The 24,323-nt window shown below is 39.1% G+C and overlaps 1 protein-coding gene across 2 annotated transcripts; it reads left to right on the top strand.

Moving 5' to 3' along the window:
• Positions 1–852: 852 nt before the first annotated feature.
• Positions 853–22,319, top strand: tc2n (tandem C2 domains, nuclear). 2 transcript variants are annotated; one of them, XM_066694557.1, is made up of 13 exons: positions 853–1,042; positions 3,398–3,705; positions 4,831–4,987; positions 5,366–5,590; positions 6,927–7,097; positions 8,679–8,767; positions 10,615–10,690; positions 11,835–11,935; positions 13,320–13,436; positions 14,289–14,480; positions 17,799–17,913; positions 19,702–19,901; positions 21,209–22,319. In XM_066694557.1, the coding sequence occupies exons 3-13, from the start codon at positions 4,912–4,914 to the stop codon at positions 21,317–21,319; spliced, it is 1,473 nt and encodes a 490-aa protein (XP_066550654.1). In that variant the 5' UTR covers positions 853–1,042; positions 3,398–3,705; positions 4,831–4,911; the 3' UTR covers positions 21,320–22,319. The 2 variants fall into 2 exon arrangements, with proteins under 2 accessions (XP_066550654.1, XP_066550655.1); XM_066694558.1 differs by lacking the exon at positions 3,398–3,705.
• The last annotated feature ends 2,004 nt before the right edge of the window (positions 22,320–24,323 follow it).

The following is a 24,323-nucleotide window of genomic DNA, read 5'->3' as shown; positions in this document are numbered from 1 at the left end:
TTCCCATAATTGTAATGTCTCATTTAAAATGATATATATAACACTCGTGTTTTTTTGTTTTTTTAAATATAGATAAGCTCTTGTTTAATATGAGTGGATGAGTTTCTAAATTAAGTTTGAGTCCAACTCCATAAAAAAAAAAAAAAAATCAATATATTCTGTCACACCTTTGAATAAGAGGCATCAATTCTGAGTGAATTCCTGTATGATCCTACAGGAGTAACATGAATCCATCATGCACTTCCACTGAGGTCTGAGGCGTTCCCTTATAAGCCCTAACCCCAAAGCAAGGGCTGGACAAAGTCACAATTTTGACCCACTGGGGAATGGCAAAAGTTCAAATCTGCAACCTAATGAGGCTAGACTTATTGTGAGAACTTTATACTGTGTATAAATCAAAACAGGATAGGGTACAACTTCTTAATTTGCGATTTTTGGGTAGGTCAAAGTTTTGATATGATAACCCCTAGTCTGTAACCCTATGTAATTAACCGTAGAACTCAAATTATGTGAATCAGGTATTCATGTGTTATTCCTGAGGTGTTCGTCCATCAATAGTGTTTGACCATTATTATTATTATTATTATTATTATTATTATTATTATTATTATTATTATTATTGTTGTTGTTTGTATTATAAGTTTATTATTATGTTCACAAATGACTTGTGTACAGTAATTAACGTAAAATAAAACAGCCAAGTACAGTATAGGAGGATATTAATGTAAGTAACATTGTCACTGACTTCCCGAAAGGAAACTTCATATGAACGTGTACATCTGTTCAAACAGTCCCGGGACGACCCCTTGCCGGCGCGCTTGCAGGTGAGTTTCCTGCAAGTTTTTCCTTACGGCTGGGTATGCAGTGCATCCGAAGAACTGAAATCAAAAGCCGGACATGTTTTAATTAATTTTGCGATACAGTCGTGGACCGGCAGCGACCAGACGGACAGACAGAGAGCAGAGGAGGTTTTTCCTGTTTTTCTTTGTCTCTGTATTTCCATCTGACAGTTTTGATCTGAGCGCCGGCGTCTGTGCTTAATGTGAGTCCTGCTTTCCGCTCCGAGTTTCAATCAGTTTTGTTTTTTACAGCAGCTTTTTCTGCAAACCACACATTGTGATTTGAAATGGTTACTTTTACTTTAATTTGAGTCATTTATACAACCTTGTATTTTGTTTTAAAATTAGCAAAGCATTGTAAAACGTTTATTAAATTTATTAAAAAAACAATTTATTTTGTCTTACATAATAATAATAATAATAATAATAATAATAATAATAGGCAAATCATTAATAAGATGCTGTGTCCTTAAGCAAGACATCTACCAAGTAGAATATAGTGTGATTCTTTTTTTTTTACATCTATATTCATTATGTTTTAAAAAAAAAATACGTACTATGGTGTATGCTTAAAAAGTAGGCAAATTATCATAAAGTAATGTAAAAGTATAAGACCATCGTTATTATGACTATATAGCAAACCGACCGTTTCCAACACTGCTGAACAATTCAACTCCTTTCAAAGTTTATTTAAGGGGGCACGATGTGAGATAATATAACGTACAGCGTGAGGTTAAAACTTGCTGCTTAATTGATATACTTTTTCTGTGATGTTTTTTCTACTTTTTTGTTACTAATGTGACACAAGTTGTCAATGCATTGTTAGTTTTATTCTCTCTCAAAATGGTCTAGATTACACACAAACAATCTCAGGTTCTAAAATCCAGCATACTGGTAGCCTACATTAGTTAATTAATTAATTAATTACACTACATTACATTAATTACATTAATTTAAGTAAAGGCTTTAGCATCTGGACTGATGAGAGGTTCCTAGCAATTAGTATCAGGAGCTTGTATATATAGGTAAGTGTATTTTTACGCTGTTTTTATTCATTACAAGATAACAGTGGACATTCAGTTTCACAACTAATTATTTGTATTAGCATAGTTAATTATTTGAAAATGAGTTTAATGTGGAAAGGAAAGTAATAATGTACCATGGTGGTAATGTGTTCTGGGATCTCAGATTTGACTTATAAATGCAAATGCTCCTTTTGGGAAATAGACTTGTAAGGACTTGTGTTAGACTAAGGTATTACTTAAATTCAGGGTAATCAAAATTAGAACCTCATAGCTAATGTTTTTTTAATTAATGCAATATTTAATTATCATATTACAACTTGTGTGGAGTGCCCTGTTAATCACACACTCTGCCTAAACGTTCCTGTTTAAATTCTGTGACATTGAGATACCATTATCAGACTAACATTTCAGAGCTCTCATGAAGACATTCATCTTTGCTTTATAAAATGTTTAATGTGCCACACAACAAACAACAATACAATACATGTTTATGTTTTACACAAAAATGTGGATTTTATTTATCTCTCATGAAAACATTATTTTAGAAAATATTATGTTGTTAGTGTTTCTTTTGATTTAAGTGTTTTTACACACCATTTACTTTTTGTGGTGAAAAGTAACATTTTGTTAATGAGACTGTGGCTGATTTAATCAAATCTTTGATCCATTTGCAAATTACATTTCTAGGGTGGGATGGTAAATGCCAATAGGTAGTAGCAGAAAGCTTCAGGAACACCCCCACCTCCAGGATGTTTTTAAATTGTACTTTATAAAACTGACAGGTGAGTCATATTTTTGGTTTCATGTGGGCTAATATTGGAGTACACAATGGGATTTAGGTGACTGCAACAATGAGACAACAGTGTCGAATTTAATCCAGTTCAGAGCTCAGTCACAATGTATTTTTTAGTTCTTAATGAAGTATGGATTTTAATGTGTGAAGCCCAAAGGAACATTGACCTGCTGCACAACGCATTGAGATAGGGGACCTCTTCTGTGACTGGAAGACTTCTGTGTCAAGGTCCCGTTAGAAGGCTCTAGCTGTCCCAGATATGACTGTTTTTATCTCCTTAAACAGTAGTTCAAGGCTTGTGGAGTAGTGTTCATTGTGGCTCTGGCAAAGTCTTTAGCAGGTCTGGGTGCTGCTCTGACAGCTAGCCCTTCGGTTGTGCTTGCAGTAGTGCTTGAGTCCAGGTTGGCTGCCCCCAGTTGTGGGGTGGAGACCCAGGGGAATTGGGGGAGGGGTGGCTCCCCCTGGAGTGTGAGGAGGCAGAGATAGAGAGAGAGTGTGTGTTGGGAAAAGTGGAAGGGAGTTTCTGTGCCAGCATGTTTTATAGTGAGTAGGTGCGTGGGTGTGAGTCACAAAAGCTGTGTTAGGTGGCTGGTCGGGTCATAGCTGTATTACTGGGATGGGTGGAGCACAATGATCATACTTGATCAGATCCACCTGTCTTCAGTATAGACAGCTTCACTAGCATGGGATCAGGTTGGCTGTGTTATAAGCTGAAATGGCCCTTCCTTTTGTCACTGCAGGTTTCCTCAGGAGCTTTAGTTCACTCACAGATGGAGACTTGTTAGGATCAGAAGACCAGATGTCTGACTTTGCCTCTCTGTTGTGGTATGCAGGGCATTAGCAAGTACAGTTTCCAATCATAAAGGGACCAGCTTCACGATTTGGCTCTGCATTAAAGCCAATAGGAATGAGTGTGTGTCTGAAGTATAGAAGCTTGGACTGGTGAAGACACAAGCAGGGAAAGATGCAAGTACCAACCTTAAACCAACACTTATTCCATGTCTATTGAGAATACCATTGGATATCATCACAATTCGACAAATCTAAGGTATCAATATTTTTAATCATTTTCAGATATTCTGTTCCAGGTTTTGAAGAATTCTGTAGTTATCCTTCACCTAGTGTATTGTATTTTGTACTGTACTTTGCATCAATGTAAAACTTATTGCACTGTGTTGTATTGTCTGTGTTTTGTTCAATGACACCTAAAAAAGGTTTTTGTTCAATTAAAGGTTTTTAATATGAGCTTACCTGGGACATAAGCTTAGCCAGATAAAATAAATGATGTTTTTGGAAGGAATATGCAAACATTTCAATCTACACTTCTTTAATAAACTATATTAATATCATAATTGCAGATTTTGAGGTCAACAGAGAAAATACAACAGGAATTTTATAGTAATACCGGCTTATAGTGCTTGAGGCACTAGTTAGTTAAAATGTAATACTAACCTACTTTTTACTAACTGAAGAAAAGAAAAGAAAGTTTTGTTCAAGAATGAGAGATAAAGGAGGTATTCTTACTGTAGATGGTGCAGATTACTTAAATACACCTTAGGATGTGCTAAATTAATGTACATAATAATTTTGTATATTTGGCATACATTTTGTTTTTGGCACAACATGAAAAACAAATTATTATAATATACCAAATATTTAATGCAGAATATAGGGTTATTTCTTTGGGCTTGCAGGATGATGTAACATCTTGTTTAAACAAAATGTACAGTTGGCCACAAACATAGTCGTCATTACTGAAAACATGAGGTGAAAGTCGTGTCGCTGTCGTTAAGAACAGTGTTTTCCAGCCACTGTTTGAACATGTTTGGCACAGAAACTTTGGAAAATAAATGAGTCTCATTCATTTTAGAAATATATTCCTGTCAGGATTTAAAAAAAAACATTATGCATTGTAGTAAACTGAGGTTCCTATTTGAAAGTCAGTTTTGGTTTCATATTTATAGGCAGTTGGGCGAAGTTGATGAACTTCACTCAAAAAACGTAAAATGAGAAGGTGTGCCTTAGACTGGAAAAGCCAACACTGGTTTAGTAACAAACACAGAAACAACATGTTCCTTTGTTTAAGGACAGTGATGGTTCTTGTATTGACTGACACCTTGATGTGTGTCCTGGAACACGAGTATCTCAACATTCTGGTTGCTTGTCATTGCAGTTTTGCTCTGGTCCTTGTTGCTGCTTGCTGAGGGCTCTGTTCTGCGTTTCTCATACCGTTACTGACTTTGGTAACTAAGCCATGGCAGCTGAGTTCATAAAAAACTGCTGTAAGGGTCTGATGTCCAAAGAGAAGGAACAGGATCCGGAGCCTGAAGGTAAGATCTCACACAGTCCTTTATGCCTCAGAGTACAGCATGTGGATCATTATTACACCTGGGACCTTTTCTATCCCAATCAAAAGTTGCCCTGTTGCCTCTCAGAATGCTTATGCTTACTTATCTTGTGTCCAGAAACCCTAAGATATCCTAAGACAGGTCAGTCTAGCTCACCCAATGCAAAAGTTGACCTCCATCTAGTGAAAGACACAGTGACAATAAAATCAAACCTCTCCATTCGTCTTTTTTGAGTCCCAATCTACCAGTAGAAAGTGGACTCTCCATCACAGCAAGCATTGGTGTGGATATCGCCATCCCATTGTGTTGATATGCAAAGGCAATGCTTACTTGATCATCAACTTTTTGTTTCCCCATTAGTCTTGCCCGAAAACACCGTTCCTGACAATATAAAGGGCGGAACAGAGAGTGAGAGGTTGCCTGGAGATCCCAATTTTGGAAAGAAAAGAGTTGGCTGTTCAGAGGACTATCTGCTTTCAAAACTACCTCCTGATGGGAGAGAAGTCCCGTTTGTTGTTCCAAGCTTCAAGTCTTCCTACATCCAGCCCAGTCAGCACTACCCTGGGCACCAAGAAAGCCTCCAAGGTACAGTGAATACCAGGATGCAGCCCTGGATTTAGGAGACTTACTGTGATCCTAGTACTGTAGTAGTTCCATGACACTCATGTGTTGTGCCCTTCATTCTATCTGTCCTCTTACAATGTAGTGCCAAATGTTTCTGTATGGTCATTTTTATTGGTAATGCTTTGCAAAGTGTCTGAGTGCAATTTGCAACAATCAGAAATCATTCCGCAGTTGCTGCTGAATAGAAAACACTGTAGTCAGTCTCTTTAAATAAATGTCAGCCTAGCAGGTTCACTAAATGGCTCTCAGCTGACACTGTATAAAGCATGGACTCATACTATTATTCTGGGCGTTACTCTGACGATCAATGAGCTGTTTTTTTCCAGTTTATTTTTTCTTTATTTTGTACGGAATTAGTATAAATGTTAGATCTTGTAGTTCTGTGAAAAAAAATAATAATGGCCTTTTGTAGTTTGTAAAAATTATCATATTTTTAAAATGTTTTTATATTTATATATAATATGAAGAAAGATCTACTATTTCAGTGTGTCACATTTTGTTTGCTTGTTATCTCAGTGCCAAACGCACAAGGTGGGGCCCAGAGCAAGTTCTGAAGGCCTTTGTTTTCTGTGACAACAATGTTGATATGAATGTGATGCCACAGGGCCAAAGCCAGAGTGAACTTCAAATGTATAGACCCAAACTCCTGTCAGAAGCTGTTCTTCCAGCTAGGACCTAAAAGAACTTGACCATTGTCTGAAAATGACCTTGGGAATTGTGTTACTCAAAAGAATCATTTCAGATGTTACCATCATGGGAGAGAAAGCTCAGTGTGTTGCAAAAATTCTTTCATCAGTGGATTTGAACTAAACCCAGCAAATAATAACTTAAAAAGTTCAACACATGTACAAAAAGACATGTACGCCTTTCAGTTACACTTTAAAGCACTTATCTGTGTGCCCAGTTCCTGTTGAATTAGTGTCATACTATGAGTCATCATCATCTTTCGTCATGTGCACACGATATGGTAGGAATTGTGTTGCTTCATGTGTATTTACACAGAAAATTCAAGCACTTGATATAAAGTAAAGTATTTTCTTTATCATGTTACAGTGTTGGCAATAACTGAGCATAACTTGGCATTGTGTCTGTTCTTTTCCACATGTCATATCACATATGATATTACACCACATTCTTTAAACTGCACGCAAGATGATTTCTTAATCCTTAGACAAGCAGTCGACAATCCATTTATAATGAACGACACACGCGTTTCAAATGAAGTGGACAGCAAAACTAAACATCACATTTTCCCACGGCTCATATTTGGCATTCTCATTTGTTCTGTGTATTTCAGGCGCAGCCAGGACAACCTACACTGACAGAAAGACAGAGCTTTCTGCATTGAGTCAGGCCACATATGACCCGGATGTAGTCTTCCATTCCAACTACATCTTGCACCACGTATCCCCTGGCCAAGCTCGCCACGTCTTCCCCAAAACCAAGGGAACGAGCCTATATGGATCTGGTAAGCTGTTCTCAACTGCGTTTGTGTGGTAGCTACTGGTTACACAGTGATCCCCCTATGATAAATGGAATCCCCCACTTTTTCTTCAGTTCCATGTAGGGCTATACTAATTTAGCTTTGGAGATGTAGGTACTTCAGATCCAAAAAAGCCATTCACTTCATACTACATACAGAGTTCCCACAAGAAAAAAAAAGCTTGTCCCCAAAATTTGGAGATTCAGAAGGTCTCCTGTTTGAAGCTTTGATGGACCTTCCCAAGTGGATTTATTTGAGGGTTCACAAGATTCGGTGCAATGCTTATTGCAACATACTGCCTGTGAGAATTTCTAGTATTGATCAGCAACTATATTGAACTTATCCAAATTACTTAATTTTGCCTCATACATTTTGTCTCTGCCTTTCTTTCAGTGTCTTGAGAAGTTTGTAGCAGACAGAAACACTCAGTTCTCAAAAGATCTGATTTCCCTACCTTGACACTTTCAGGGGATGAGCTAAACATGGCTATATTGATAATTAACTTTCCTATTGTTTCTGACAGTCATCCACAAGGTCACAGAAGTGGTGTGGTGGAAATGTATGCCATATCTACTCATTAAATAAATTGTTGGTTATTCAGTAGCTTGACTCATATTCATTGATTCTTCCAATTATCCCCATATATGGACTTTTTCTTTGTTCGTTTTCGAGGTCTCAACCTGTAAATGGCTGCACCTATTTTACTTGGGGCTCAGAACCTTAGCAGAGTCCGTGGATCCTCTGTATTTCTGTCACCTGTTTCTATATATTATTTTATTACCATTAGTATAATAAACATCTTATTGATTCACTGCACACCTGTGGATTCCTTACACATTAGATTTCTTACACGCCTCAGTTGCCAGTTTAGAGAAGTTGAAGAAATGATAAGAATCAAGTGTATATTTTGTGGTATTTAATGACTGCCTGCCGCTCTGTCATATCTGTGTCTCAGTGCCAAATGCTGACGTGAATGCTAACCTCACCATCATTGCAGTTTGAAACACTCCGCATGTTGGCTGGGATCTGAAATGTTAGTGCAAGTCTTAAGTGTTTGATAAGCACTGTTGCTTATCGCGTTGGAAGTAGCAGCTGGAGTGGAAGGGTCAGGGCATGGCAAATCGATAGCTTTGCAAATTAAATATGCCTTAAAGAAGTGTTACCAGCACCTTTTTATTTGATTTGTATTTATATATGATTAATGAAGGTTTTGACAGAGTTGCCTCACAGATACGTCTGTATGTTGTTCAAAGGTTTGCACATAATTGTTAGTGCTATAATGCGCACCTCTTATGCGGGCCAAATCCCTGGTTGTCATCGAGGGTGTGACTTGGCTCACAGTTTTACTAGTGTACTTTCTCTTAACCTCAATTTTTTCCATATAACAAACATACTCCCATCTCTACACAAGTCAGTTCTTGTACTTTTTCACATTCAGTGTTGAAGGGTTTGGGAGTGTGTAAGCAGCCCTTGGGAAAAAATGGGAATGGGAAACGCTATCAACATCTGCATTGTAGCACGTTAACCCGTCTTGATGTTGCGTCTCTGTTCCCTCTTTCTTTGCAGTGTGGGATTTGAAAAGTGGCAAACCGCTTGCGAATCCAGGCTTGAGCAACTCCATGTTTGACCTCAGTCATCTCCATGGCAACATGCAGGTAAGGGCTATTCTGAATACTGAGCAACAGCCAGCCATGATAATTATTATTAGGAAAGTTAATTTCTTAGAACCCACTTTTGTCACAAAAAACATTTATCAAGGCCCTACAAAATACAATAAGTGCAAAATACAATAAGACAAGCATATGCGGTCTAGTACAATAGAGTTTCATCTCCTGTGTGTGCAGAGGGGTAGAGCAAGCAGAAGTATCAGTACTACAGAAGCAGTTTTGACAATTAATCTGTACCTTCGACCCAAACATAGCTTTAAACATATGCTTTTCCACTGTTTAACACTATAAAACACAGCATACCATATTTATATTAAAGAGGCCCCTTAGTGCCATCTCAAGTGTATGGGGAAACTACCATGCTTCATGTGCAGAGTAGGCTTTCCATCAGTGATCTTGCAATTATGATTGAATTCTAGATTAAACTGAACTAAAAGAGGAGTCACCTTTTCTTGTATACTGTAGATACAATGTGATAGGGTAATATGTGATCTATTCCTTTTTTAGGAGGCATCTGTTTCTTTAATTAGTGACACATTACTAATCGATTGGCATAAAACACCTTTTGTCCTCCTGCATATTTTGTAATGAACAAATGTTATTTTATCATAAAAATGTATGACTGATTGCATTTAGGAAGTACATTCATACAAAGCAAATATGTAGTATATAAGGAGCTGATATTTTTGCCCTATCAGTTATAAAGAAAATGCATTAGTTTGTGTGTAATAGCTTCAATTTTGATATTAAGTGCTAATACTGCTGTTTTTCATTGTTTGCTTTTGTGTTTCTTTGATAAGAAAATGAAAGCCATTAAAGCATTAGATGGAGTTTGAAGAATGGTTGTGTGCTTATATTACTAATACAGAATATGACATTGCTGTATCGTACGCCCTCTCCTTACATTTATGTATATTATTGGTGAAACCAGTAATTACACCAGCTTTATACCAACCATAGTCAACTCAATTCACATTTCACTTCACTGTGGCAGTTCCTATGAGCCTGACGAGGAATAATGTTCGATACCAATCACCTGATCCTGGAATCCTTTCAGGTGATTTCGCTGGTGCTCAGTCTAGTAGGTCATTGTTGGGTTATTGTAGCTCAGCGAAGCAACTCCAGACGATAGCACACACTGCAATTTACATTCCAACGCAAGAAAGTCAACAGTCCTGCATCTCAAACTTAATGGATCCCAAATCAATTACTCACCCACCTCTTTTAGCAGAGTTAATAAGGTCAGCTGGCATTTCTCTGTGTCCATATAGGTTTATTTTTTAACCTCCCTGACTCTTTCAGTTTTAGAAATGGTTCTTATTCATGGCTGTTTCCACATTTTTTGGTGTTATTTTTGAATACAACGCTATGCCCTGAACTAAACATTACAAAGAGGTATTCTTAAAGAAATGTCTTAATCCAGCATGTCTTAACTGTCAAATACAGAAATGCTTGGAAAATTGGGATAGTATATTTTTGTCAAGCCTATGAAATGTGTTTAGTTTGAGTTCATAAAAAACGTATTCTTATAATTACCCATGTTTTCCAACAGCTGTTAAGTAAAGTTAAACTTCCATTGTTAATATCTACATAGTAGGTTTTTTTAAACAGTAAAATCCAATTGTTTTCAAGATGAATTATTTCAGGTTTCTTCTGCTGTGCCAATTGAACCCTTCTGGATTAAAATATAGCAACACAATGGGAAGTACAGTACTGTATTTTTCACCGCCCATCTACTGTTTCTGCTCCTTGAGGGTGAATGTTTGTTAATGCTATTGTTTCTCCTTTGCCAAGTCCTCTGACTTTTCTCTGCTGTTGCCCGCTTCTCTCTGCAGCGCTATGACTCGGTGTCCAGTGTCCGGAGCAGCGCTTCTTCTATGAGAGACTCACTGGGGAGCAGCCGCAGTCAAGGTAAAGTAAAAAAATGGAAGACCACTTAGCTCCTCAAGAGGACTTCTCAGCCTCAGCTTAGGATCTGACCCAAGCATTACATTAATGGGAACAATCGCAACTTCAAGACACTATGCACATGCTTTCTGGTTTACTGTATGTGCAGTTAAGCATCAATCTCCTAGTCTTGGAAGTCAAATTAATCAAGCTGCTCCTTCACAAGAAAAGGGCACAGTTTATGTGATTCTCTAAAGGCCAATCAAATTTTACTCATTTTTAATAATGTAAGCGTTCATCACTCACACAGTTCAAATGCTCAGCTATTTCATGTCCTAAACTTTATGTATGATTTGCACTCAAATCATAGAATATCTTTAATATGCAGCTGCAATATTAGTTTTTTTCAAATTTACATTTTTTACATGAGTTTTTCTGCTGTATTTGTTTTTGCACCTGCTTGTCAGGTTCTCAAAAGGAAAGTAAAAGATTCCAGGTAGCACCCATGTTCTCTTTTCCCATGACTGCCATACTAGTTCTGACCTTTTTCTCCATTTGGTTACAAACTCCTCCAACTGTTCTTGCAAACACCAGGTGGCTGTTATCCCTAGTGAAATCTCAGCAATTGGGCAATCTTGGCTGTAATAGTTTGCAAATGTTTTTTGTTCTGATCAACTGGGGGAAAAAATATTCTGCTTCATCAGGAAATTAAAGTGTGAGATAAAGCACACAATGCATTTGTATTCCAAGTTAAACATATTTCAAATGCTTTACAATAGGAGCTGACTCCGCAGAGGCTGGTTAAGTAGTGAGTTTCTTTCAGACGCATAGAGAATGTGTCGGTAAATAAGAGAAAAGTGAACGTCATAATAGAATGAATTGAATTGCTGTAGTAGTACTAAATTCATAATATTTGAAACTATGAATTGATAGTGAACTACACTTACAGAGTTAATACTCTGAAATGTCATATCTATTTTAGGACTTTCTACGTCCAGCCAACTCAAAACTTTGAATGCTGTTAATTAGCCTTTTTTGGGGGCCTGTGAGTTTTTTTTTATCAACCATTTTACAGGGTTTTCACTCTAAAATAAACCAAGGTGGGTGGATTGAACAGCCTTTGTAAAATTTCTACTGAAACTTTGTATTTCTTCCCTCCCTTTCTTAGAATCTATAACACTCTCAGGAGATGAAAGGGAGCTGGGGAAACTCAATGTGAAACTGTGTTACCAGGAATCTTTGGAGCAAATCTGGATTACTGTAGTCAGGGTAAGATTACAGGGCCTTAGCAACCTGGCTGGGCAGGTAATGGAGACATTTAAAAGCCTCATTGTGTCCCTCAGGCCTGCTCAATAGGCACTCTTTGTGTGAAACATATTGTAAAGTTTTCCAGCTCTGAAACTGCATCTCAATACTCTTGCCTTATTCCTGAATATGGCAAACCCTTTCACCTTCTCATTCCTTCCTTGAAACAGTTCACAGAGCTTTGTGGAGCACTCTTTCTGCTGCTGGTGTAGGAAAGGATGAGATTCTAGCTTGTAGCAAAAGATCTGAACAGTGTCTTCCAAGCTAACCAGGGATCAAAACCATGTCTTATAAAGCCACTTCATTTAAGTTCAGCATTTTAAGACATGGACAAGATGTTAGCCCATTCGGCGTACCCTTGAAAGTGTATGAAAAAGAGGACATTGTTATCCGCACGACTTTGAAAATGGGGAAGGTCAGAAGCTGGGCATCAAGTGATTTTCAAAAGCCTGATTTTTGGAACTAAGTCACTTAATTTATATTCATGTAGGCCCATTAAGTTGAATGCACGATACATGCTATATAAACCCTTTGAATGCTTTTTATGGAGTGATTTATTTATTTTGCACTCTTTGGACATCCTGCTGTATCTGCTGTGTCTGTGAAAAGGGGGAAACTAAATCAGGAATCAGAAGTTTTCATAGATGTGAAATGGATTTAAAACATATAGAATAAATTACATCTGACTGGGTGTCCTGTCAATTGCAAAAAAAAAAAATCTGGTAATGTGGGTGGGTAAATCACAAGGCACGGGGGAAAACCAAAGGGAGGATGTGTTTAAATGACTTGAGGTCCATTCCTGGAACTTTTCAGACAGGCCTGCACATCCTTGTTCCTGATAGATAACTATGGCTTTGTTCTGTGCTCATTCAATTTAGGCATCTTTATGGTATTTTACTGGGTCTGCCAGACACTTTTAAAATGTTTACCAGAGCTGTTCACTCAAGTCAGAGGGAAAACAAGATAAACAGAGGCCATCGAGAAGGCAGTAAATGTAGCATCATTAAACCCTTTGATCTGTAGGATAATGAAAGTTTTAATTACTGAGAAAAAGATTGGAGTCACCTGATGTTAGTCGAGACCCAAAACTATTAATTTACAGGTAAGCTTGGTCAAACAATAGGTCAACACACAGCATGTTTCCTTTAACGAATCCATAATTGTCTTACAAACAACTGTCTCTTAATGAAGACATGTGAGGCAGCCATTTCAGTTTGCACCCTCCTGCAAATGTTCAGTTACTCAAGTCAGATTTATAAGTTATAATAAATACTGGGAGAAAGGTAAAGAAACATCGCTTGAGAGAGCAGGTGTCGTGACCTCTGTGCCTTGTCTTCTTTCATTTCAGTGCAAAGACCTGCCTTTACCAATGGGAGATGGAGACCTACAGAGAGTCAGCATCAAAGGAATTATAACCTTAGCCAAGCCAGTCCAGTTCAAATGCTCAATAAAAGAAGGCTCCTCTGTGAGTAAGAAGTGATTTGAATTTCATGGCACTCATTCTCTGTAGATTGCTGTAGAGTACAATAATTATAGCTAGCTATAGCTAGTAATAAAATCCCAAAAAATGAACAGTATTCATTTTAGGTTTGGAATTTTTCTTTACATTAATTCTAACCTCAGTTCTTTACCAAATAAGTATGGGATATTTTTCTTTCTCCAATTCTGTTCCTGACAAACCAGTTTACAAGTGCTTGAACAATATATGGAAAAATAACAAATTAGTGTTTTAAATGAAAGTGAGTGACTTATACAGTTAGGTCCATAAATATTTGGACAGTGACACAATTGTCATCTTTTTGGCTCTGTACGCCAACACAATGGATTTGAAAGGAAACAATCAAGATGTGCTTTAATTGTAGACTTTCATCTTTAATTTGAGGTTAGTTACATCCAAATTGGGAGAACAGTGTAGGAATTACACCCATTTGTATATGTGCCCCCTAATTGTAGGGGCTCAAAAGTATTTGGACAAACTAACATAATCATTAATTAAATTGTGAGTTTCAATACTTGGTTGCAAATCCTTTGCAGTCAATGACTGCCTGAAGTCTGGAACCCATAGACATCACCAGATGATGGGTTTCTTCCCTGGTGATGCTCTGCCAGGCCTGTACTGCGGCTGTCTTTAGTTCCTGCTTGTTATGGTGCATTTTGCCTTCAGACTGTCACTGTCCAAATATGTGGCATCTTCAATAGCATGTCCAGGTGGTTCTTCCCTTTCTCGGTTAAGAAGATCAGGGCTTTCACACATGATCACAGACCTAGAAAGGTGTGGTTTCTTTTTGGTGAGGCAATGATCTCGTTTATCTCCTAGGACATGGAGTTCCAGGAGACCTTTGTGTTTGCCCTGAAGCTCCAGCAGTTGCAGACGCAGGGCCTGATCTTCAAAGTGCAGACCCACCTTCCCCGCAAGAGGACCCTGGGGGAATGCGCCATGACACTGCGGCAGCTCAGCTCCCAGGAGGCCGAGTACTGGCTGGACATCACCCCACCTTCCAAAGCCCCGGTAGGCCTCTGTGGAATTATACCATTATGCATCACTGCGCATTCGCTTCTAAACTGCCTGTAGGCAGTGAATGCTTTGCTTCACAGTGCAATACTGCACTCTACCAAGATTAATCCAAAGTTGAAAACATGCCTTATTTATTTAGATATTCCCATAGTCATTAGGTCATTTTTGTTTGGTAATGCAGTTTGTGGCTTCTACTGTCCCTCTGAGGAGCTTCCTAAAGCAGACTGCACAGGAGCTTTCCCAATAATATGTTGCTGTTTTATCAGTGAGCATTCCTTTTGTGGAAAATGAGAATCCAAAACAACAAATTGGGTGGAACTGAGTCATGCGGCTCATGCCTGAGTCTTATAACCGTCCCTCTGATATCACAGTGCCTTTGCACATCTTTGGAAGAATGTCAAGATGGTAAATAGGATATGGTATATGGCTTTAACTACAGACACTAGTGGAATGAACACTCCTAAAATAATCATGTATGTTAACTGTGTATATTGTCCAGGTGTGTCACAGATGCTCCATACAACGGTATGTCTGTTTGTTTTGTTTTTGTTGGCATTCAGTGTTGCTAAAACCAACATACGCCCTGCGTTGATTACCTTTTCAAGAGGACCTTTAATGAGAAAACACTTATTTAGCCAATGGAAAAAGAAAAATACAGATAGGCTAGCAAAACAAACACATGTGACTACTGTGTGAACTCTGAATAGACAGCTAGTGAGAAATTGTCTCCTTTCTCAATATAATGAGCATACATAATTAAACATTTTATTGATCCATCATGATGTGAAAAAAAGATATATTATTTTTATGAAATAGATTTATTGTGGTCATAAAAGGCAGCTGGTTTATTTTGGCTGCACTCATTGCGTTTAGTGTAAAACCTGCCTGTCAGAATCCCACATCAACTGCCAGGGAATATATTTTGTAAGAAGAGTTGTTAATAACAAGGAGGGTCTTTTTATTGCAATTACAATTTTATTGGAAGGAACTTGGAGATCAAAGAGGTGTGTAACTTACCAGCAGATGAGAAAGCATTTTGTTGGGGGGGAAAAGAGAAGAAGAACCTAAACTGGGTGTTTTGGCATTGAAATTGTGGTCAACTGCATCAGCTGGATCAGGAAATATAATGACCTTTCTCAAATTAATAACTCATGGTAACAAAATCACAAATAAAACTTGAAACTGACAAGATTCACGTAACACTGAAAACTGCAGTGTGCTGGAAAAAAACTAAAAATATTAAGTGCTAATGCAAAATATAGGCCTAAAGTGCTACAGGGCTACAAGGAAAGACGCTGATAGTTATTTACTTTCTATAATGGACTACTCCTTGTACAAAAGGAAGTTGATAGAGAAAAGAGGCTGCAGCAATGGGCCTCTTGCTTCATAAGGAGCCTGATTTCTCACCCCAGGATGCTTTTTACCTTTTGTTCCCACAATAGCAGAAAAAAGTGGGCTGCTGCTCCAAAACAGGGCAATTTTCCTAAATAAGGAAGTCCTTTTTTTCCCCTGGGAGTTTAACACAATTTTTTTAATGCAAAGTTGGCCTTGTACAATTTCAAATTGATTTGCCTTTAAAAGACAAGTGTGAGTTGGTTTAGAAAACGCTGGCGGGCCCAGTAAGGTGGCAGGAGACCTGTAAGGATGCTGTAAGTTGTGTAGCTGCCTGTAGGTTTTTCATCTCCTGTCCAAGTGTTTGATTAAGTGTGGCCACGGGGGTCTTCTTTTGATGGGTTAGTTAGAAATTAATTTTATAGAGATGTCATGCAGATGGCTGGTATCTCTATAATACAGATGATTCAAAACCCAATGCGTTTAGATTTTAAAGTTTAAAATAAGAATAATAATACAAATAAATGTTTCCTAGTCTTTTTCCCTTTGACGGCGAAATTTCATGTGTATTTCACCTAGTTTTGTTGAAACGTGGCTGGCGTATTAAAGCCATTTCATTCATTACTTAATTTTCAGATTTGTTTTGCCATAGTAAGCCCCATTCACACTGAAATGTCGGCAAAATGCAGGATGTACCCATTCACACAGAAAACAAAGGTTGCCGGCAAGAGAGCTGTAGTCTTGTGAATGAGACGAGAGGAGACACGGACCGATATTCTGGATGTGTTTGTAAAAGTTTGATCATTTCCCTGTTTTGTCAGTTTCCTCCCATTGTGCTTACTGGGCTATTGGTTCTAACCAGGGCACTGGTTCAGTTCGGACTCACTACCAAGAACAAATAGTCAAGAAGGAAAAGCAAATGATATGTCGCTCTAGGGTGCGTATTCACACTATGACCAGATCATCACTTTGTATGGTTGTGTGTTTTTTGCGGTGTGGTCACTGTTTTTATTATTAACATATAATGCAGCAAAGTTAAAACTAAAATAAATGAGAAAAAAGCAGGATATTACATTGTGTGTATATCTATATATACCAAAAGTCTGCAATTGATTGATTGCTCAAAACAACTTATTATTATTTTTTTTTTTTAAGTTTGGCATTACTACCTTAAAATCAAATTAAATAACTAAATAACAAACTACCGTCAGTGTTACTGTAATGCAGTCTAACATGTTTGCTTGTGTAGAGATATTATATATTGCTGCGACTACATTATTTTCAATCTCCGCCATTTCTAACGACCCGTTTTTCGTTACGGTCACAAATTCTTGTTCAAAGGTGGCTTAACCTTGTTGTGTTGTGGTCGCAAAAATGTGCACCTATTCTGATTGGTTACGGCAGTTAGCTGATGCACTGCGTCGACAAAAAGACGGCAATTGTTTCAGTGTGAATGGGGTAGTAGTGAAGTTACATTTTGGCACAAAAATAGGCAAAGATTGCTGTTCATAGTTATTATGTTTAGATTGTTCTTATGTCTAGAACTTAATTAAACACCTGCAATAACAACTATAAGCTATAGCATTGTGATTACACACACACAGTACTGTTAAATCTCAAATTCACCTGAATTAACCAGTTGCACCAGATTAATTCTTACACATGCTCTTCTCCACCTGCACAACAAAAGCCCCCCAATTTTTTTTTTTTTTTAAATCCTCTAGGAGATATATGTACAATTGTATGTATGAAGATATATTAAGTACACTTACGGAAAGCCAACTGCTGAGAAACAAGTCTGCTGGGAAATCATGTCACTACTGTACACACAAGGTATAAGACGGTATTTGTAACAATTCAGAGTTTTAGCCCAGCAGATTCATTCAGGAGTATTGCTTCAGGCAACACCAAACAGTTTCCTTTAGAGTCTTTTAATATATATATATTTTTCCCTCATTCTGTTTCCATCTTCTCATTCAGATCTGTCATGCTGAGCTCCACATCGCCACTTGTTTCCAGCCAATCAGTGGCCGGATTCAGCTTCAGATCCTGGGAGCCCAGAACCTGCCCAGCTCCACAACCCCTATGAGCCTTGGTAGGAGCCCCTTTGTACTCTATTAACAGAACATGTGCTCTCGCCCCTCCAGTTTGTCTTTGCTGTTATGTGTTGCAAAAGTAGCTGATATCACCCAAATAACCACATGGAGTATCATAACCAAATGGTCATAGATTTGATTGATTTCCTGTAGTTCAAAATTTATTGTGAAGTGCAAGTAAGCTGTCTGAAGTGAAGTTAAAGACACATGGAAAGTAAAAATGAAATTGCCACATGAAAACTTTAGTGATCTTTCTTGTTTCCAATCCCATGAAACAGAAATCAAAGTTAAGCACTCTATTAACAGGAATAACATGGCACAGACAGATCAAGGGATACAAAATATAATTAAACGATGTAAAGAATCCCACCCCTGTACTGTGTGTAACATCCTTCCCACTGCTGATGGAATAAAGCAGACTCACAGACATATTCTAGCTCCTGTTTAGCACCTCTATTTACACTCACCTAAAGGATTATTAGGAACACCTGTTCAATTTCTCATTAATGCAATTATCTAACCAACCAATCACATGGCAGTTGCTTCAATGCATTTAGGGGTGTGGTCCTGGTCAAGACAATCTCCTGAACTCCAAACTGAATGTCTGAATGGGAGAGAAAGGTGATTTAAGCAATTTTGAGCGTGGCATGGTTGTTGGTGCCAGACGGGCCGGTCTGAGTATTTCACAATCTGCTCAGTTACTGGGATTTTCACGCACAACCATTTCTAGGGTTTACAAAGAATGGTGTGAAAAGGGAAAAACATCCAGTATGCGGCAGTCCTGTGGGCGAAAATGCCTTGTTGATGCTAGAGGTCAGAGGAGAATGGGCCGACTGATTCAAGCTGATAGAAGAGCAACTTTGACTGAAATAACCACTTGTTACAACCGAGGTATGCAGCAAAGCATTTGTGAAGCTACAACACGTACAACCTTGAGGCGGATGGGCTACAACAGCAGAAGACCCCACCGGGTACCACTCATCTCCACTACAAATAGGAAAAAGAGGCTACAATTTGCACAAGCTCACCAAAATTGGACAGTTGAAGACTGGAAAAATGTTGCCTGGTCTGATGAGTCTCGATTTCTGTTGAGACATTCAGATGGTAGAGTCAGAATTTGGCGTAAACAGAATGAGAACATGGATCCATCATGCCTTGTTACCACTGTGCAGGCTGGTGGTGGTGGTGTAATGGTGTGGGGGATGTTTTCTTGGCACACTTTAGGCCCCTTAGTGCCAATCGTTTAAATGCCACGGTCTACCTGAGCATTGTTTCTGACCATGTCCATCCCTTTATGACCACCATGTACCCATCCTCTGATGGCTACTTCCAGCAGGATAATGCACCATGTCACAAAGGTCGAATCATTTCAAATTGGTTTCTTGAACATGACAATGAGTTCACTGTACTAAACTGGCCCCCACAGTCACCAGATCTCAACCCAATAGAGCATCTTTGGGATGTGGTGGAACGGGAGCTTTGTGCCCTGGATGTGCATCCCACAAATCTCCATCAACTGCAAGATGCTATCCTATCAATATGGGCCAACATTTCTAAAGAATGCTTTCAGCACCTTGTTGAATCAATGCCACGTAGAATTAAGGCAGTTCTGAAGGCGAAAGGGGGTCAAACACAGTATTAGTATGGTGTTCCTAATAATCCTTTAGGTGAGTGTATATGACATGCTAACCTGTTTTATAAAACTGCTAGCACATTAAAAACAAAGAAAAGCAGTGTGTGGAGCCACCCTTCCCCTGCCAACCACTTGTGTTTGCTGGTGTCCCCAGGCTTCTTCGTCAAGATTGAGATGCACAACATGGACGGGCTGGTGGTGAAAAAGAAGACCCGCGTTCTGAAGTCATCAGGGGGGCAGGTGCGCTGGGGGGAGACCTTCCTTTTCCCCATTGCCCAGCAGGAGCCGGGCCTGCGCTTCATGGTGCGCCTTTATAGCCGCAGCTCTGTGAGAAGGAAACAATTCCTGGGTCAGGTGAGCACGTTGACGCGGCCTACAGCCTACCCTGCCCATAGGAAAATACTTTTATTGTAGGGGAGGTCATGTTTAATTCTTAGATTTTTCATATAGCAAACTAGGCCCCTTTTTTTGTAAATTTAAATTACATGGCATATGTTTTCATCTACAATCTATTAATTTATTTTATATGCTGAAATGAACATCACCATATATTCAAAACATATCTCTTGTTTTGCCAAAAATATCTATTGTTGATCTTACAAAAGGGCTTGTGGAGTGATGCTAATGTTTGCTGGTGAAGAATATGCAGAGCCTTTTACTTTTAATAAATGCTTGACAAATTGGTTTCTTTAAATAAATATTTCAATCCTGACCCAAATTCCCATACATACCTGACTTCTTAAAAAAATAGTGTAGATTTTCATGCACTTGACCTTTCCAGCCAAAGGGAATTAAGTCAACGCAATATCAATTGCCTTAAACGTGGCTAAACTTTTAAGAAAGGCCAGACATATCAGTTACTTGGTGAAATGGAATGTTTCTTTATCTCTTAAAAACAGCAGGCATATATTATAGGTTGGGAACAGACTGTAAAATGAGTAACAAGATGAAATAGCATTAAATAAATAAAATATTGTACATAATGCATTTAACTTTTGGCAAGCACATTCCAAAAGATTGACAGATATGAGAATAGTACTTACATTTGTATTCAAAATCCAGTGTAATGTTATCAACACTAATACAACACTATTGGGTAAAGTGGAGTGGAAGCTAGCTATTGTACCACTTGTGAGATCATTACTTAACTTGTTTTACTGTGTCCTTGCAATCACTTACATGTAACAGAAGCATTATTATGTAATGTCTTTCTAGTGGGATTTTTTGAATGCTGTTTGAAAGTTGGGGTTAGTGAAGTGGGGATGATGATAGCATTGGTATTATAAGTTCATAAGGCCTAAAAGAGGGAAACAAAACATTACATTAATGACATCTCAATTTTCATGTTTGTATTCACAATCTGAAGCTCTTTGGATTGCTGTATGAAGAGACCAATGAGTCTCACCTGATGGTCCTTGCAACTCTTAGGATGTAAGCAGGGTTTACATGTACCAGCCAAACCTACTGGTGCACCCTAGTGCTGTTAACATCAAGCAGCACAACTCCAAACAGAGACATACATAGTTTTACTTTATTGCAAATTTATTCCACACATTAAGTTGTATGTGCCAAGGTACTAATATTTCTATGCAATAACTGGTTAACAGATCAGTGAGATGTGAGCGAAGCCCCATTTTCAGACTCTCTGTGTGTATTCACAGGTACACATTGGCTGTGAGAGCACGACGAACGACGCCATCGAACAGTGGAGGGACGCCATGACAAACCCAGAGAAGGTGGTGGCTGTGTGGCACAACCTCACTCCAAGTTGAAAAAGCCCCTTGAACTGCGAAGACCTCCTCACGGTATATGGTTTATAACAAACCACCACCTGGAGCCCACAGGAGAAAAACTGCAACCTTTCAAACGTAAAGGCGAAATAATCATTGACGTCTGACAGAAGACTAGCCCTACACTTTAATGGACTCTGGAGAGAGATATTCCTTTCTTTTATCTTCAGTACAAAACCTTTTTTGTTCTTTGTTCAATGCAGACATTGTACTTTTTAGGTCTAGAAGAGCAATACACCCGCTCTGTTAAAAGTTTGTCCAGCCGCCCAGTCTCCCAACCCAGAACTGTCTGTAACTGCTCGGACTCAGACACTCTGACCTCACTGTGTGGTTGACATCTACAACAGTTTCTCTGTGTGTCGATCGGTGGATTACATGAGCACTGGAGCCAATGACGGGAAAGAAAGAAAGTGAAAAACGGTTTACTGAGTACAGGCTTGGCCTTTCTACCACACATGATATCAGTGTCATTGTGCATGATATTACTAGAAATGTAGCTTAAGTGACTTGGTACATATATTTATGTATTTTTTCTGTGAAGGGCATCTTGGGATGAATCTCAGCTGAAGGGGGATTGTGCAGTTACCTCAAGTGTGTTCAGAGAAAACAATCCTGGGATAATGTATGAACAAATAAGGTTGGTTTTATACCTTTCCACTGCCACACAAAACAAAAGTTCATTAACAGTTTTTGTTTGGACTGTTAAATCACCAGCACACAGTAGGGCCAGTGCTGTAAATTCAGTCTGAGATTTAGTACCATGAGTTCCTTATGCTTATGTATATACTTTTAGAGCCAATACCTTAGTGCTATAAGTAAATGTAATAGTTTATAATTATGTAGGAAAATATGAATTGGCAGTGTGCAATATTTAGAATGTATTATTGCAGGGGGGAAGAAAGACTTGCATTTTGTAGCAACATTTTTCAGCAGAGACCAATATTATTTATGATCAGACAAATTAAAGTTATGTCTTTCATTGCATTGTCTCTATGCTGAGGATTCCTCGAGATAAGTATAAGGAAAAGGTAGAACTGTTTTTTAAAACCCATAGAGATTGTTTTTTAAATGGGAAATCTTAAGTTTTATCAGTACAGCTCTATAGTAAACTGTATAACTCCAATACCCCTGAGTAATATCCTGTAGAGACATATGCTACACATAAAGAAAATAACTACTTAATAAGGAATAAACTGCAATAGGCTTCATTGTTTTTAATGGGGATTTTTTATTCCTGAACATGAAAAATGTTTTTGTATTGTTCTCCTATCACACTTTTGTATTCTACACTTATCTGTTATATTTGTTAGAAGGAAGACTACTGGCCCAACTGTTTTCAGACATCAATACATACAGTACCAGCCATGACTATGCATAGTACTTGTGCATGTCTAACATATCTTTAGTCTGGAAAACCCTAATAAAAGTTTTTTTTCTTTTTTTGCATTGGTAAAACAGCTTCCATGTCTTGCTTGCTCTCTTCTTTCCTTGGCTGTCTTTTTCAAGAAAGAGAACTTATGGGCAAGATTTTATCAAAACGTTGACCCATCCCCAAATAGTAAACTACTAATCCTGCACATTGTGTTGATGTAACGTGGAGACTAACAAGGAAGAGGAACCCAAGTGTGGATGCAGGGAGACCTGGAAACAGGCAGGGGTCGAGGCCGGTAAACAGGAGTGTCCCAGGAAATCTGAGTGTCGTAGTCGATGAGGCAGGCAAGGTCGATGATCAGGCAAACAACACAGAGTAGGCAATCCAGGAGGCGATGGTCGATGAAGCAGGCAAGGGTCTTAATACGGGAACACAAGTAAACATGCAAAATAGGAAATAAGGAGCACCAGGAATTGCTTTGGAGAATAGACAAGACTGAGCATAGAATGGAAGTCACAGGAGGTTTATATGCAGTGGAGAGGAAGACAGGATACCAGTGGTGGAAGTGCTGAATGAATGGGAAGGAGGACAGGAGAAACAAGTGCACATGGTGTTGTGGAATCTTAATAGAATAATTGGAAAAGAAGCTGAGGTAGGTTGAAGGCAATTAGAATTCAGGGGGTGAGGACCTGTGGTAGCTGACTGAGGAAGTGTGGGGCACAGATGTGACAGAACCCCCCTCCTCACAAGCGGCTTCTGACGCAACTGGGCGACGGCGAGGCCACCCCCTGGGCCGGGGGGCCGGATCCATTGAGTGATCCTGGTGAAAATCGCTGATTAAGAAGGGATCCAACACATCAGAGGCCGAAACCCATGAGCGCTCCTCAGGGCCATAGCCCTCCCAGTCCACCAGATATTGTATGCTGGTTCGGTGACGTTGAGAGCAGAGAAGGGTAGACGGGGCCGTCATCCAGCAGCAACAGAGGTGGAGGAGGCATCACAGGGGCGTCTGCAGGAGGGGCAGCAGGACCGGGGTCTGGGTAAGGACTGGAAATCACAGGTTTCAACAGGGAGACATGGAATGTAGGCGAGATACGATACGAAGTGGGCAACTGTAAACAGTAGGTAACCGGGTTGATCTGACGGAGGATCGTAAAGGGACCAATGAATCGAGGGCTGAGTTTCCTAGATGGAAGACGAAGACGGATATCTCTGGTGGATAGCCAAACCTCCTGTCCAGGTTGGTAGAGGGGAGCCGGCTGTCTCCGCCGATCCGCCTGGGCTCTCTGGTGTCGAATAACCTGTTGGAGGCGGACATGGGCAGATTGCCATACAGAGTCACTACGTCTAAACCAGTCATCAACAGCAGGCAAGTGGGATGATTCTTCTTCAGGGAAGAGAGGCGGTTGAAACCCTAGCACACATTGAAATGGTGTGAGACCGGTAGAGGAGCTGGTGAGGGAGTTTTGGGCATATTCCACCCAAGGTAAGTACTGATGCCAGTCCGTCTGTGATGAGCTACAATAAGAATGTAAGAATCGTCCAATTCCTGGTTTAACCTCTTTGCCTGTCCATTGGATTGAGGGTGATAACCAGAGGTGAGGCTGACATTGA

This window comes from Amia ocellicauda, chromosome 21 (genome assembly GCF_036373705.1).
Source record: "Amia ocellicauda isolate fAmiCal2 chromosome 21, fAmiCal2.hap1, whole genome shotgun sequence".
NCBI lineage: Eukaryota > Metazoa > Chordata > Actinopteri > Amiiformes > Amiidae > Amia > Amia ocellicauda.
Note: the sequence above shows the minus strand (reverse complement) of the source record. Positions and strands in the feature narration are given on the sequence as shown.